This window comes from Rissa tridactyla, chromosome 4, assembly GCF_028500815.1.
Source record: "Rissa tridactyla isolate bRisTri1 chromosome 4, bRisTri1.patW.cur.20221130, whole genome shotgun sequence".
NCBI classification, from domain to species: domain Eukaryota; kingdom Metazoa; phylum Chordata; class Aves; order Charadriiformes; family Laridae; genus Rissa; species Rissa tridactyla.
The window spans coordinates 22,458,496-22,474,160 of NC_071469.1; the positions used below are offsets into that span (position 1 = coordinate 22,458,496).

Consider the following 15,665-nt stretch of genomic DNA (forward strand, 5'->3'; position numbering starts at 1 on the left):
GTGGGTTACAACCATGTGGTTTAACCTTGTGTTTTAACCACTGTCCAAGAGAGAACATGCTAGGCTATCACTCCTGTACCTTTTCTAGATCTTGCTTGTAAAAGGATTTCCAGGTTGATTTAATTCTGTACTTCCTTTTTATTATTACATGGCTTACTTTGAAGATTTCTACTTCATTCTGCGTATAGCGGAGACTGGTGGCCATCTGGTCATTATAACCGCCGTTCTCCTTTTCGCATTTTTTCCTACATTTTTGCTTTATACAGATCTGTCATATATTACAGAAACCTTTCAGTAAAGTTTATAGTGAACCTGCAACTTCCCTAAAGCATCAGCCTAAGCACCCCTTATTGGCAAACACAGTATCAAAGTATCAAAATGAGAGAGGAAACATGCTTCCGTTTTTTCCTTTTTTCACTGTGCCAGCTCCCTGCAGGTCAAATAAACCTCCTTGTTCTTCGCTGCCCCTAATTTCATTGTTTCTGGCTGCTGTCTGTTTCCTCTTGTTGGCACGGGGCAAGCCTTGTTGTTCCTCTTTCTTTTCTAGCTCCACTTTTAAGACATCTATTTCTCCTATTGTGGGAGAACATCAGACAGACGTCCTAAGACATCTATTCCTCCTCTCCTATAAGACATATTTTTTTCATCTTTAATTAAAATCCTCTGTGCAGTCCTCTTAAGGCAAATGCTACATTATTTGGAAAAAAAATTAACCCTGTTCTGTTCTATTTACACAACGAAGGACAGCAGGATTGTTTCAATACCTTCTGAAAAAAAGCCTCCAAAGCAATCAGGGTAACATACTTTTTTTTCATTTTGTTTCTTGCATATCTGTGAAATATTTCAAAGCACAATGTTCCCTTCTAAATTTCATCTCCTTGCTCAACGTTGGTTACTCAGCCAGATGCACTTTTCACTTTTAAGTTATCACCATACAGTTGTCGATACATCATTACTGCAATGACATTTTTATGAAGTTTTCTTGTATACTATTTCTGCCCATCAGAATTCCTAGTCTTCTGCACTGAAACTAGAGATCTCTGAATGTTTTGTCATCGTGGAAACTAATTATCATTTTTAAGGTATCCCAAAAGCAGACATGACATTCAGTAACCTGTATTCCACTTTTTCAGGCTACAAGTAGAATATGCTTGTCAAGTCAGAGACTGCAGGATGTGGTACATTAAAGGGAAAGAGAGAGTGGGTGTCACACTAACTCAAGGAGTCATGACGTGCATTGATATTTGGGGTATTCCTATACTTTTGGCCACTTTACAATAGAAGAAAACATGGAAACCATCAATACGTTACCTCCAACAGAGCTTGCTGGAACTAAATGTTTTCTTCCTAATTGTTTATCTGAAAGAGAATCTGAACATCCTGGTGCAATCTTTGCTCTTCTGCTGATGAGTATGGCAAGACAACAAAATGGACTTTATATCCAGGAAAGGACTCAAGAGGCTTAGTGGCTCCAGGAATGTGATCCAGTCCTTGCGTGCTCTGATTCCGTACATCATACCAGGGAGAAGGGAGGCACCTCAGAAGGAGGTCTTCACAGGAATGTCTCCATCACTGAGAGTAGCCTTGGTGACAAGCATCTTGGCATAAGGAAAGGATCCATAAAACTGAACATTATGTACACATTGCCCTCCACTAAATGCAGCCTTCATCAAGAACCACCAGAATGTGAGAGCCGTGGTCACTACAGGGAATCAAAACCCAAACTCCCCTTCTTGTGGCAGAACTTCAAGCACTATGCTTTTATTCAACAGCTGCACACCACTGTTCTTAAGGAAAAGAGGGATCTCTTTAAAACAAATGTACAGGGGGTTGCATCTGGGACAGGATTCAGGGTTTGATGGTGTCTTCTGAAGTTTACGATGAGGCAACTGACAGGGACAAGAACGACAATACATTTTATGGGCATAAAAATTAGCTTAACCTCTCTGAGTCAAAGAACAGTTTTATTCTCACTGTTGGGCTGGATAAAGTAAAGCAGAGAGATGACACTTACACTTTATTAATGAATGAGGGGCACAGCTAGAAGCATTACTAAAAGCACTGACTTGTATTGCCTTCCTCTAAATGGCAGGACACACTTGCCGCATATGTACGACCTTCTTGAAGTGTCAGCTCACCAAGAGGAAAGAGAAGACCAGAATCTATGATTAGAAAAAAACAGCAACTGAATGAATCCATGAAAAAGAAAATGCTAGCTCCTGGGAGCTTATCTCATTGTCCCACCTGGGATTACAGAGGCCTGGTTATGGCTCAGTGGCTAAAGCAGGTCGTTTTGAATTATTAGGGCTGCTTGCAGCATAAATAATATTTAAAGAAGAAAAATGTTAGCTAGGAGAACAACGCAGTTTGTGCTGTACAAGTTCAAATAATTCAGGCATGGTACGGTTAGGTAATGGCTCATCCTTTGGTCTCTGTGACACCAGGAGTAAGCCAGGCCCTTGGCCCCGGGTGGAACATTCAGCACAGCTGCCACCCTTTGTTCACTCCACGTATGGTGAAGACGAGGTGAGATGAAGGCTACATGCAGTAGCCCAGCTCCCTGGTGGTTTGCTGGGCATTGTTCCACACAAGCCGTAACTCCACTCCGTAGCAGGTACTGCATTTACACAGGTGAAAATGAGGGAAACCGGCCCTTTCTCCGGCACTGATCAGCGCTCCCTCCTTCGCTCCGCGCCAGACCGCTGTAACGTGGGCAGTGCGGCTGCCTCACCCTGTGAAGAATTCCCTGTAAGCAAACGACGCGCCCCTCAGCAACCCTCTCCAGGCTGCTTAAAGGAGATGCTGCAACTCCTTCTGCCCCTTCTGTACAATACGCCGTGTGGCTGCTTGTCACGCTCTACAGTAAAAATCTCACCCTTCGCTCCAGGAAATTTTACCTCTTGGGCCTCAGATTTGTCCATCGGTGGACAAATCTCTTTTCTCACCTTGCACCAAGACTTTATAGCCCCAGCCCAACATGCTGCAGCTTCCCGCAGAGAAGAAGGATGCAAATGTTGATAATTTCTCCAGAAAATGTACCTCGTTTTGCAAAGATGGCAGAATTTCCTCCTTTGCCTCACTGCTTATAAACAGCTCACACAGAAAACACAAGAGGCAATGAGCACATTTCTACGCAAAAGGGACACCATTTTATGTGACGAAGGGCTAATCGGAAACCAAAGCGGGCTTACAGAGGAGCCCGCTTACACACATCGAGATCCTCCCTGCGGGTTAGAGTTAGGCATCTGCCTCCATGGGATGAAGAGGCTTCAACCCTGTCTTCTTCCTTTGGTTCACTACCTAGTCAAGGTAGTCTCCCGGTTGGGCAGGTAGTATTTGTGGCTACCTTCTTACATTCCTGATGTTTCCAGTTATCGTAGGTAAACTTAGTGCTTACTGCTGGATCACACCAAGCAAACGGCACATCTAAATTCGGCCGTACAGACTGAGCAGTGATAGGAATAAACACTTTTATGGAACAAAATCTGAATTACTGAACTGAAAAAAAGACAAGTTATTTCTTCTTTGTTAGTTAAGCTCTGTTTAGCTTTGTATTCTCTTGACAAATGAAAATAGGCTGGTTATATATAGTTTTGACTTCTTGACTTGATGCACTCATATCATGCTCTGATATCTAGGTGACAAACATTTTACGTGAATCCTGATTAAAAAGACAGTATTATTCCCTTAGGTATTGCAAAGCTCTCTTCTTTCCTCCCAAAGCCAAAAATACGTGATAGTATTTCTCACTAGCTAGAGTACAGAAGGCAATTGATGCTACAGGTAATGTCTGAGTAATGCTTTAGCAGTATATCGGAGTGGTTAAGTTCACCTTATTTACTGCAGGAAAAAAAAATACTCTGGTAGAGTAGCAAAATAATTTCCACTATGTAAAAGAGAAAAAAAAATATAAATTTTACAGAAGAAATAAAAGATGACTGCTTTTACAACAGTTTAGCTGCTAGATCAAAAGCTTCTATACCAATATATAGTATTGAGAGTGGAAGGTTAGATTATATTAGGAATATGTCATAAAAGTACGTATTCCTGAACAAGTGCTTTGAATTGAAGGCACCAAATTTTCTTTAGCTGTAGAAATGTATATAGCCACCAGAAGTACTGACTAAATAACACATGAAATAATCCTTCCACTTTCCTCAGGACTAGCAAGGTCGCAACTGGAGTAATACATTAATTTTGGGGCACTGTACTGGGACACGAAAGAAGATGTGGACCATTCGGAAAGGGGCCAAGAAGAGAGCAAAAATATTGATTTGAGATGTGTAAAACAAAATCTATTCTTAGGACCTCAGAATGGTTGATAAAAACGAGTGTGTGGTTGCAGAGCCTGCAGAACACCCCTGCCTGGCACAGCTGAGGGGACGTGGCCAAAGAACAGCAGTTTTGTGAATGTCCGGAGGGCCCAGCCCGCCAAGATAAAGACCCGAAATGCACAATCAGTCCCACAAAGCAGCAACACTACTGAGACTAAGGAAGAGGGATGCCGCGATTGAAAATGTGCAATGCCACCGACGGGATTAAGAAAGCACGATGGAATTGATAAAAGACACTGAGAAAGTGACACCATTGATAAGGCCAAGAAAGAGCAAGGTCAGGTCAAAAGAAGGGACAAGATGTAAATCCCCAAAGTCTCCAGACCATACACAAACTGAAGGGAAAAGGGTTCTTGAAAACATTTTCTGCAGAAACATTGATGAAGCTCTAAATTGTGGGCAACGGAAATCGGTAAAACCAGAGAAATTACCAGAAAGTGTGCGTGGGTAAGTGGATTGCTTGTGTTTGCAAGCAGATACGGTTAATAAGACCACAGATACTCTTCTCCCCTTAACAATCTCACGTATATAAGATAAATATTAATGCTAAGAACTACTGATACCAGTTAACACATGTGAGAAGTACCGCAAAGGGAGGTTACAACATTGTGGCTTTCTGAATCGAAAGAAGCCTGAAGGGACACAGGACAACGGCCTTTGAGTACCTAAGAGGCCCTTCTCTAGGTATGAAGGATCGTAAGACAAAAAAAAGGCAAGCCACTGAACTGCAGTAAGGTAGTGTCCTGGTTTGAGGACAATAAAAACGATGACAAACCAGGACAGGTAGACGGCAGGAAAGCCTTTTTTTCTGGTGAGGATAATAATGCACAAGGCTGGATTCCTTGTGGAAGTTGTGGGATCTCCGACAGTGCAGGTTCAAAGTGGCAGCTTGGGCAAACATCTATCAGGAAAAAAAAAAAAAAGTCACATATAATTGACCTCCTCTAAGAACAGAGGTGGACCAGGTAGACTTTGGAGATCTGGTCCCAGCTCTCTTTACTACGATTTTATGGCTGTAGCAAATGTCAGCACCAACGCTGTATTTTGATCATACAAGAAGGACACCATGTTACAATGGCAAACAAACTACAGCAGTTCGCAAAAATGAGCTAAACAAAGTTATAAGTTACTTTAAATTACCAGATCAGCAGAACTTTTAAGCATAGTTCTTAAGTCTGACAGACTTAAGGTGTAAGGACATAAAAACACACAAATCTTGATGCCCCGAGGAAATAAAAAAGCAGCCTGATGACACCTTTCACAAGAAAATTAACTCCAGACCTAAGAAACTCAGTATTGGGGAGAGGTTGAGCAGAACGAACGGAAAGCATCAGGTATTCTACAAACTGCAGGACAGCACAAACTCTCACACGTCCCACATACAGCCAGGCATCTCAAACCTCCTCTTTAGGCAACAAGCGTCAACGGAGATTTCCCGAAGAATTGCAGTTGGTAATTAGTTTCACACGTCGAGGGAGACTGATGTGAATTGGAGATACCATCACTAAGACTTAGTGACCCCATTTGTCACAGTGGTAAATGCACAGAAGATTGCCTGTCTTTTAAAGAAAGCAATCTCCGTTTCTCCGGGGCTTTTAGCTGTCCGCAGCCGCCTCAACGAAGCCTGTCTGTTGACACCCCCGGGCTCTCTGGGGTGCTTATGTCAGTTCCTGGTGCTTGTCCCTTTTCATCTCCATGTACTCTCGTCCACTCCCCCCCTCCCGGAATGTCTATTCAATATCACCTTCCCCTGAGGGCTCCTTCAACCTGAACAAACTTGGGGTTTTTTTTTCAGAACCGAAATAAGCAGCGCCCGCCGACTTGTTGATTCTGCCTCAGAAAGCCAGAAGAGCGAAAAGGTGAGTGGTTTGAAACGCAGCCTTTCCAAGTTCTACACTTTGCAGCTGGACGCTACAAAATCTATTTTACAGTTCTTGTCAAGACCAGACTAGATCCTCAGAAAGGTCCCTTCTGAGCTTACAGCCTTATGAAGCCACCTACCTCCAGATCTAAGGGACTTCCCAGAATTTAAAGACAATACAGCGTTTGTTTAAAGCTTTCGGCTTTGGGTGCGACTGTTCTCTCACAAAGTCTGCCACCGCACGCCGAAGCCAGGTTCCTCCGCTCAGGCAGGCGAAACTCCCGGGGAAAAGCCTGTCAGCCGCTGCCCTGCCCTCCCGGAGGGCGACCATCCCGCCGGGCTACCAGCCCTCGGGCTTCCAAGCGCTTCTGGGGCGCTGAACAGGGGAGCGCTTTCACAAGCGTAGCGCTTCCCTCTTGGACGGGAGGAAGGGGGGAAAAAGGAGCAGCGAGGAGACAGGACCGTGCCCGGCACCGGCACGAAGCCCTCTGCCAACGCGGGGAGCCGGGCAGGAGAGAGGGGGCTGCGCACCCCCGGCCGCCCTCGCCCCGCCGCCGCCGCCCCGACCCCCGCCCGCCCCTCCGCGGCCGCCAGCGCGTCCCGCCGCTCACCGATCGTGGAAACGACGGTGCCCACGAAGTAGAAAGCGCCGGTGAAATCCCACCGGGGTCGGATGTCATCGACGCGGATGCCGGCCACGCTGGCCTCCTCGTACTCCCGGAGGAAGCGGCGGAGCTCGGCGCGGCTGAGGTTGTGGCGGCGGGTGAAGTTCTCCAGCCGCTCCTCCCAGCGCTCCTTGGCCTCCCGCTCCGTGGGCAGCTCGATGGCCGAGAAGACGGCGGCGCCGCACAGCATGTAGAGCACGATCAGCACCGCCAGCAGGAGGAACCGCGCGTTGTCCGCGTTCAGGCGACCCGCGCTGGAGCAGCAGCAGCCGCCGCCACACGCCATCCTCCGCCCCGCGGGACCGCGACGCCGCGCCGCCACCCTACGTCGGGGCCCTCCCGCCGCCGCCGGGCATCACGGCGCCGCCCGCCAGGCGTGCGCGGGGCCGCGGGCGCTGAGCTCAGGGTGCCGCCGAGGCCGGCGGCGGCGAGCGGCGCTCCAGGGAGCCGGCCGGTACCTCCGCCCCGGGGGCTGGGTGCTGCCCCGCCGCGCCCGGCACGGCCCCGCGGCGGAGGGACTGCGGCTCATCCTGCGGGCGAGGGAACAGCCCGTCCCGTCCCGCAGAGCCCCCTCAGCCCCGCCGTCTCCGCCGGTTTCATATCCCCCTTCCTTCCCCCGCCCCGAGCACGTCGGAGCGGGGCGCAGGAACAGGCACCGCCAGGCGCCTCCTGCCTGCCGGGGGGGGAGAAGGGGGCGAGGCGGGACCGGCGGCAGCTCGCCCCGCCGCAGCTCGTCCCGCCGCCCTCCTCTCGCCCCGGGCCGGCCGCGCCATGGCCACCCGAGGGCAGCTCGGCTCGAGGCGCGGCCGCCGCCCCCGAGGGTCCTCCCGGGGCTCCGGGCGGGGCGGGACGGGGGAGGGCGGCTGCCCCGCGGCTTCCACCCCTCAGAGGGCCGGCCCGAGGCCCGACCGCCCGCGGGGGGCTGCCGTCCGCCCCCGGCCCCCTCCGCCCAAGGTGACGGGGCGTCTGGCAGCCACCAGGAGTCAACGAGTCAAAATCTACAGGTGGTGACATGCCCCTGCTGGCGAAGCAAGAAAAACTACCCCCTTTTGCCAAAAGAGGGCACCTCTCTCCCTACAGGTCCGGTTGCTGATCGCCGCCTCGACCATCTCCACCCTCCAAGTCTGGGGAGTCGAAGGGGAATTGTGTGCGGAAGACAGCGGCGGCTCTCCGGCTGCAATGTGGTGGAAAAACGCGTTGTTTTCAGGGTCAAGGAGCTCTCCATCCAAACCTTCTGGAAAAATCATTGTTACTATAAAAAGAAAAAGCTAAACTCAACAATATCTGGCAATCACTGCAGTGCTGAATTCTATTTTAAAATGATTGGGAGCTAGAATTCAGCTCTGTAAAACATATTAGTGTATAAACATTCTTTCCAGTGAAAGACAACCTACATGTATTTTGTTTTAGAAAGCAGGTTAATGAGGTACTACTACAACATTTACTTCCCCTCCCCCCATTTTCTATTAATTATGTTGCAGTTAAAATGCAATGGGAACTAACAGTAATATCTTAGTAATTACAAATCTCCCTTAACTGTAGATAATCGTATACTTAGTGTAAGGGCAACTGATGGTCTCACAGCCTGGGGTGTGTTTGTATTTTGGGTATTGGTCTGACTCCTGGGGGTGGCCTGTGGGCAATTCTGCGCTGATGTTCAAGAGATGACCACCAACGACACGGCAGCGAATCTGCACGGCACAGAGAGAAGCCAAGTCCTTTTCCCATGTTACACAGTACACCAACAGCCGAGGATGAACGGGACTCACGCTTCCTCTTTGTTTTTTCCTATTTGTTGTTGTTGTTCACAGGTGATAGGCAACGCACCGTGTTGCAGCATTTTATTCCCTCCTCATTAGTCTTCAGCATAGACTGACATATGGCAATTAAAATTAGCAGCAATGCTGGGAAACAAACAGCCAAAAGAAGAGGAAGACGAGACGCCAGTCAAACTAACCAGACTCTGTGCCAAGTGCTAAAGGTAAGCACACGCTTCCGTAAAAAAATGCTGGTGTATCTTTAAAATTATTGATAGTTCCTCTTAGAGGAAGAAAACCCCTGTCTTTCCCTGCTTTGCCAGTCTTTGCCAGCCAGAAAGAAGGTGGATCTAAATCAGCGCTCTCCCAGCCAGCAGAGGCAGCAGAACGGACTGAGCCCCCTCAGTCCCCAGTGACGTCTCCATCCATCAAAGTTGTTCTTGGGTGGCTTGGATTGGCACCGTGGGAACGGGAGCCTTTAGCTGCTTGCAGCCATGGCATCGATGTGATTGCCCAAAGGACTGTGAAGAACAATCACGTTATCCAAAGAATTATCCAAGGAAAATTATTCAAAGATACTGAGTCCTTCTTATTATTTACATATTTATTTTGTTAGTGACGAGTAGTTATTTTTGTGTTGGTCTTTGGTGTTGAGGGAGCATTACATTAATGCAGGTAGGAACATCTGGCATGGTTTTGAAAGGTAATGAAATATACTGCTGTCACTGGGCATCAAAAATTGCAAGTTCTCTTAGTCTGTCAAATCTGATCTTCACCAAACTAAAACACTATAAAGGACGTGCAGTGATTTAATCTCTTGAGAAAGCGGCTTTTAAAGGAGATGCTCCCTTTTAAGGGATAGAGCAAGTGTGAGTTCAAAATGAGAAGATGGCTGACAAATTATCACAGGTGTGGCACCTTTTATTGTTTTAAGCTCCTTTTCTCCCTTTACTTCCCCTGTTTTAATTAAGGTTCTTATCCTAAAGAATACTTTCTGTAAAAGAGGTCACTGTTCCCATTGCTCTTGGGTAGATAGCTGGACAAACCTGAGCGTGTGGAGAGCACGAACAGCGTAATGATGCAGTTGCCCATTCAGAGCATTTCAGCTTGAAGAAATGAATGAAGAATGAATTGAATGAAGAAACGCAACATGCTCGCTGGCATAAGGAAAAAAAAAAGTTATCTTTTAGTTTCGGGTAAAAAACCATAAATGGTTAAACATGTTGCTGATATTTAAATTAACCCCAAATCGAAGTTAACATCTTGTGAGCCCGAACACTGAATGCGTTGCCATTAAGCTCAGTGCGGTCACTTGGGGCATCACCATCAGGAAACCTGCCACGTTTGCCCTGCCCCTCTGCACCGCAAGCACGCAGCTCCCTCGTGCAGGTAGTTAGTGACAAAAAGATTGGTGGTGGTGAGGCTTAGCATGGTTGTAAGTAATAGAAAAAAGTCAATGTATTTACTAGTTCTGTTGATAACGTTACATGATAACCCTGTAATTAAGAAAGCTAAAGTCACTGAGTACCCTAGTAACGATTACCAACAAACATCTGGTGAGAACAGAGCTATTATTAATGCATCAGCAAATTACTTGGAGGACTCATGCAGAGATTTAGTTACACTCATTGATAGCGTCAGTACTTTTTAATTAAACACCTCCTTTGGAAGTGATAAGCTGGTACACTTAACTAAAATGCACTGCTTATCCTTGGAGAAGCTCTGGAAGAGCTGCAATTTACTTCTGAGCAATTTTATACATAGTAAAACATCTTGCTAGAGGAGCAAAGAAACCAGCCTTCTATTACCTTTGACACCGAACAAAACTTCTTCTGGAACTTAGTAACCTTGATGTTGACAAACTACTTGGACAAAAAAAAATCCCAAACTTCATGAACACGTGACACGTGGGGTATCTAGAATAGGCTAAACTTTTCAACATCTATGTTGCTTTACTAAGAGTTCCAAAGAGATTGCATATCTGGGGCAGCCCTCCTGAATGTGAAGTAAGGAATCATAAAATCATCTAGGTTGGAAAAGACTTTTAAGATCATGATGTCCAACCGTTAACCTAGCACTGCCAAGCCCACCACTAAACCATGTCCCTCAGCGCCACGTCTATACGTCTTTTCAATACCTCCAGGGATGGTGACTCCACCACTTCCCTGGGCAGCCTGTTCCAATGCTTCATGACCCTTTCAGTGAAGAAATTTTTCCTAATATTCAATCTAAACCTCCTCTGGTGCAACTTGAGGCCATTTCCTCTCGTCCTGTCACTTGTTACTTGGGAGAAGAGACTGACCCCTACCTTGCCACACTCCTTCCAGGTAGTTGTAGAGAGCAGTAAGGTCTCCCCTCAGCCTCCTCCAGACTAAACAATCCCAGTTCCTTCAGCTGCTCCTCGTAAGGCTTGTGCTCTAGACCCCTCACTAGCGTTGTTGCCCTTCTCTGAACACGCTGCAGCACCTCAATGTCTTTTTTGTGGTGAGGGGCCCAAAACTGGACACAGTACTCGAGGTGGGGCCTCACCAGTGCCAAGTACAGGAGGACGATCACTTCCCTAGTCCTGCTGGCCACACTGTTCCTGATACAAGCCAGGATGCTACTGGCCTTCTTGGCCACCTGGGCACACTGCTGGCTCATATTCAGCCAGAACGCTTCTTGCGTTTATCTAGTGTACTCATCCTTCACAAAGCAGAAGATGCGTAGCAGTAAAGATGACTAAACCTGTCTGTATAAAAGAAACGTTCAGGAATGAGAAATGTGAAAACTTTTTCCATATTTTTTGCATCAGTTACTAAAATGTGGCTGATAGAGATAATTGTGTTCCAGTCTTCTTGGGGAAGACAATATTTCTTTTCTACTTAGAGAATACCCTATAGGGGTATTTTTATTTGAAGATATTTGCAAATTAAATTTTACAATTGGGAAAGTGAGACAGAGATAGACTGGGCTTAAAAGTCCCTGCAAGGGACTCCTGAGGAGCTGCCCTCAAGAACAACTTCCACTTTTGGAAGCCACTTTGCATTTTTATGCTGTTTATCTTCTAGCATTTCAACAGGTAAGGAAACCACGGTCAGGTTGATAGCTTAGTTTTCCAAACTGCATAACAAAGCGCCACAATTCAGAGCAAAGTTTTTTGTTTGTTAATGCTTATTCACGTTGGTACTAGAACTGTGTGCCATGGTGGTTTGTATGTTAAGGGAGAAAACAAGAGACATGAATCAACCTGTATAAAGTCAGATTGGAGTCAAAAAAGAGAGTTAGTAAAAGATTCCAGGAGCCCCCTTGCATTTCTTCATTCTAAGCACTGGAAAATACTTTCAACCTCCGGATGAACTTTTTACTCTGATTAATAAAATGGGGTCGCAATACCTTGAAAGCGCTACAGCAACATTCAGAAAACAGTAACTGGGAATTAGTTTGAGTAGAGATAAAATTTTGATAAATGGAGAAGCAGAAAAGCTAGTCTATTACAAAAAGGAAAAAAAAAAAAGCCAAGGATATAAGGACTGTAGATTAACATAAGAACTTACTTCTCCGGATTTACACAGCTCCTTTCAGCCTCCAGTACTTTTTGCTATGTTTCTTTCTTTTGCCCTTCAGGATGCCAGTTGCTCAGATTAAAAGAAACTCAGAGATAAGAGAGAGGGAGCAGTGTGACTGCTGTTAGTGTTCGGCTACAGTTCTGACATCCTGGGTCACAGTGATTAATTCCACAGCTGTAAGATGTCAGAAACTTTATTGATGTCAACAGGAATATCTACAGAATTAGGTAGCATCTAGCATTATAAAGAACATTACATCTCCATTCTAACTTTTTCAAATACACACATTGGAGAGCCAGATAATGTCACAGTGACTATCTATATATTACATTAATTTACTGATCTCAATATCTAGTTCTTGGTATCGAGCGCTATTAATTTTCATTTACCTGGAATTTTGTGCACAGTTATTTCTGTCGCTTTGTTCGTATTTGTTTACCGGAAGACAGGCTGGATAAAGCCTTAGCAGAAGAAAGTACAAGGAAATAACGTATCACTAATTGCTGAAAAAAGCACATCGAGGCATTTAGGAAAGCCACCAGACAAGACAGCTTGTTGCTTCTTTGCACGCCTAGTATGGCACAAATGCATGGTACCTTTATGCCTTTTTACCTTCTGTGATAACTGGATTTAGTCTCAAGTGCAGTGAAATGACTACAAATACATCACTGTATCATGGTCTTGAACAAACCCGAATTTGATCATTGCTTTACGGTGTGACTCCAGTAGGAAACTGCACAACATTACGCTGCCCTAGACAGAAGATTGAACCTTTTCAGAATCACAAGCAACCGCTTATTTTCCTTCCTTGTCTCAGAAAGGAGTAAACTGGTATCATCCTGTTATGTTAGTGGCTACAGCAACGCAGCCCAATCCTGAAGTGCCATTGTGAACCCAAATTTCCAGTTGTCCACCTTGATCCCTCCTTCGGCAGGGCGTGTGGCAGCTCTGCAGAGCTTGCTTCCCTTCCACGCTGCCACCCCACTGATGGATGGTTTCTAACACCAGCATGGGACCTCGTGCGGCTGGGCGGTGGGAGTCAGTTGAGCTTTCACAAGACACAACCAATTGCACTGGCCACTACAAGCGGCTAAGGCTTCATCAAATTGTTGTAGCCACTTAGGCACAGAAAAATGCCCTACTTCCTTCTTCGCAACCTAATTAGCAGCACCGCAGAAAGGTGTGTGCAGCATTTGCACCAGCACGTACTGACATGCGTTAACGATAAACTCTTACACTGTTGTTACAATGGAAAGCACTTAGTTTTGAAGTGGCACCAGAACAGATCCATTCTCAGCAGTAGCGAGAGAAATTAACCATAAGTTTATTGAGTAAAAAAGGCATTCTGCTGAATAACAATTACTTCTGCAGACAAGGCTGTTGCTTTTTTTTTTTTTTAAATTTGGACTACCTTTTAAAAATAAGGGAGAAGCACATGAATTTCAGACCTAAATATCACTTTAACCAAAGATCCCAGAGCCAGGTCCAGTTTCATATGTCAGGTATTCTGCTGTGGGTTGGGCTAAGTCGCTTTCTCCTTCTCTTTATTCACAGCTTCATATTCCAAATGTTAGGGCTCCTACTTTTCCTCAGACAGAATTCTGGAATCCGCTGATCTTGTAGAAAAAAAATGATTATACACACGTGAACTGCTTACCAGAATTAAGTGAAATGGGAGTGAAAACAGGAAAATTGTGAAAAAACGACATGAAGCAAAAAATGATCAATAAAATGGAATTTCAAAATATACTGCACATGAGGAATTTAAAAATTTTATTCTGATAAGAAGTGTTCTTACATCTGTCTTGGCAGATGAGAGGCTGCATATCTAGAAAATTGTGATTAAACAGCATTTCGGAAGAGCAGAAGTTAGAACTACGCGCGTCTCTGTTTAAACCAGCCTCAACCTTTATTTGAACCCTGAGTTGGCTTCGCATCTCATACGCCCAGCAACCCAAGCCCCAGCTTTGGCTCTCTCCTCACCTCTGCCACCAGCCGTGTCTCAGCTCCACGCTTACACCACAGCCCAGGTTGCTTCGGGTCACAGCGCTGTGTTGGAAACATTCCCTGGGTTTTCCTAGCAGAACCGATCACTTGGGTGTATTTGCTCCCACCAACGGACTTCGGAATGGTCTTCTGACAGTGCATTTATCTCAGCCTTGCAGAACTTAAGTTAAATCCTACCAAGTTCCTGGAAACCAAAAAATTCCAGCTGGAATTTAACCAGGAATCCCTTAGAGCCGGTCAAACCACTCTATGCCAAAAATAGAAATACATATCTAGCATTAATAAATTGTAACATTCTTCACAAATTCATTATAACTGTCTATTAATTGTTATTCAGCCTTTTAGAAGCCGTAAAGCTTTCCTCAGACATCTTTCTACTTAGAGCTTCTCTAATCCTCACAGAATGAAAATAATTAAAACGAGATCATCCTCTCTTAAAAAGCATAACAATGGCTGTGAAATTACCTCTGTTTTCAGAGCACGCTGCTCTGTTTTCATGTTACTTTCCCTGATCCCAGTCTTTTCAGGCTCCTCAGGGATAGAGCTGAACAGTTTCTGCATGCAGTATAAAGCTTCTGTGTACAGAATCGAGGGAAGGTGGAAAGCAGAAAGCAGTCTTCCTCTCTCTTCTGTGGCTGTCCCGGCAGCACTCTGACCCGTACATTATTTGCAAAGTTCTCAAAACCAGATAAAGCAATAAAAACGATTACCAGGCCTCTAAATTGCTAAGAAACAAGCACCCTAAATAGCTAAGTTCCTGGTACTTGCTGTGAAGGGTGAGAGTAAAATTCCTCTGTGTTATAGGGAAAATATTCCACTATGTAGCTCCATTTACCCTTTGAATAAGAGACCGTACAAGAATTTCCCCAACAGTAATTGAAAGTCATAACCTTTTTAACTTGAAAGACCATTTCATAACTGCACCACAGAACTTGAATAGAACTAGAGAGGGTAAAACAACAGGGAATTGGTATGAAAGTGGAAAAGAAGCAGTACTTCATAGTGTTTCTCTGTGGATTGGACAGTGTAGGAAAACAAAGGAAAACTCACTAACCACATGCCGTGATGATTTCCTAAATGCCCACCTTTTCTATGGTGACTTTTGAATGAAACAATGACAGACATTAGAAACACATTAGGAAGTACTCCAGAGCATCTCAGGGAACGACACTGCAAAATGCATGAAGCAGCCCTGGAACAGCTACGCAGTCAGGTTATTTGGGATCCAGAAGGAATTATGAATCATAGTATCACAGAATCATGGAATGGTAGGGTGGGAAGGGACATTTAAAGGCCATCTAGTCCACATCTCTGCAATGAGCAGGGATATCTTCAATTACATCAGGTTGCCCAGAGCCTTGTCCAACCCGACCTTGAATGTTTCCAGGGATGGGACATCTTTCACCTCTCTGGGCAACCTGTTCCAGTGTCTCATCACCCACACTGTAAAAAATTTCTTCCGTGTATCTAGTCTAAATCTACATTCTTCTAGT

The 15,665-nt window shown here is 45.5% G+C and overlaps 1 protein-coding gene across 1 annotated transcript in view; it reads right to left on the bottom strand.

Annotated features, from left to right (window-relative positions):
- Nucleotides 1-7,178, bottom strand: part of KCNK13 (potassium two pore domain channel subfamily K member 13) — a 71,289-nt gene extending 64,111 nt beyond the window's left edge. Inside the window, exon 1 of the mRNA XM_054200018.1 lies at nucleotides 6,807-7,178. Within this exon, the coding sequence (XP_054055993.1) occupies nucleotides 6,807-7,146 (340 nt within the window). The 5' untranslated portion in view covers nucleotides 7,147-7,178. The remainder of the gene's footprint in view (nucleotides 1-6,806) is intronic.
- Between the last annotated feature and the right edge of the window lie 8,487 nt (nucleotides 7,179-15,665).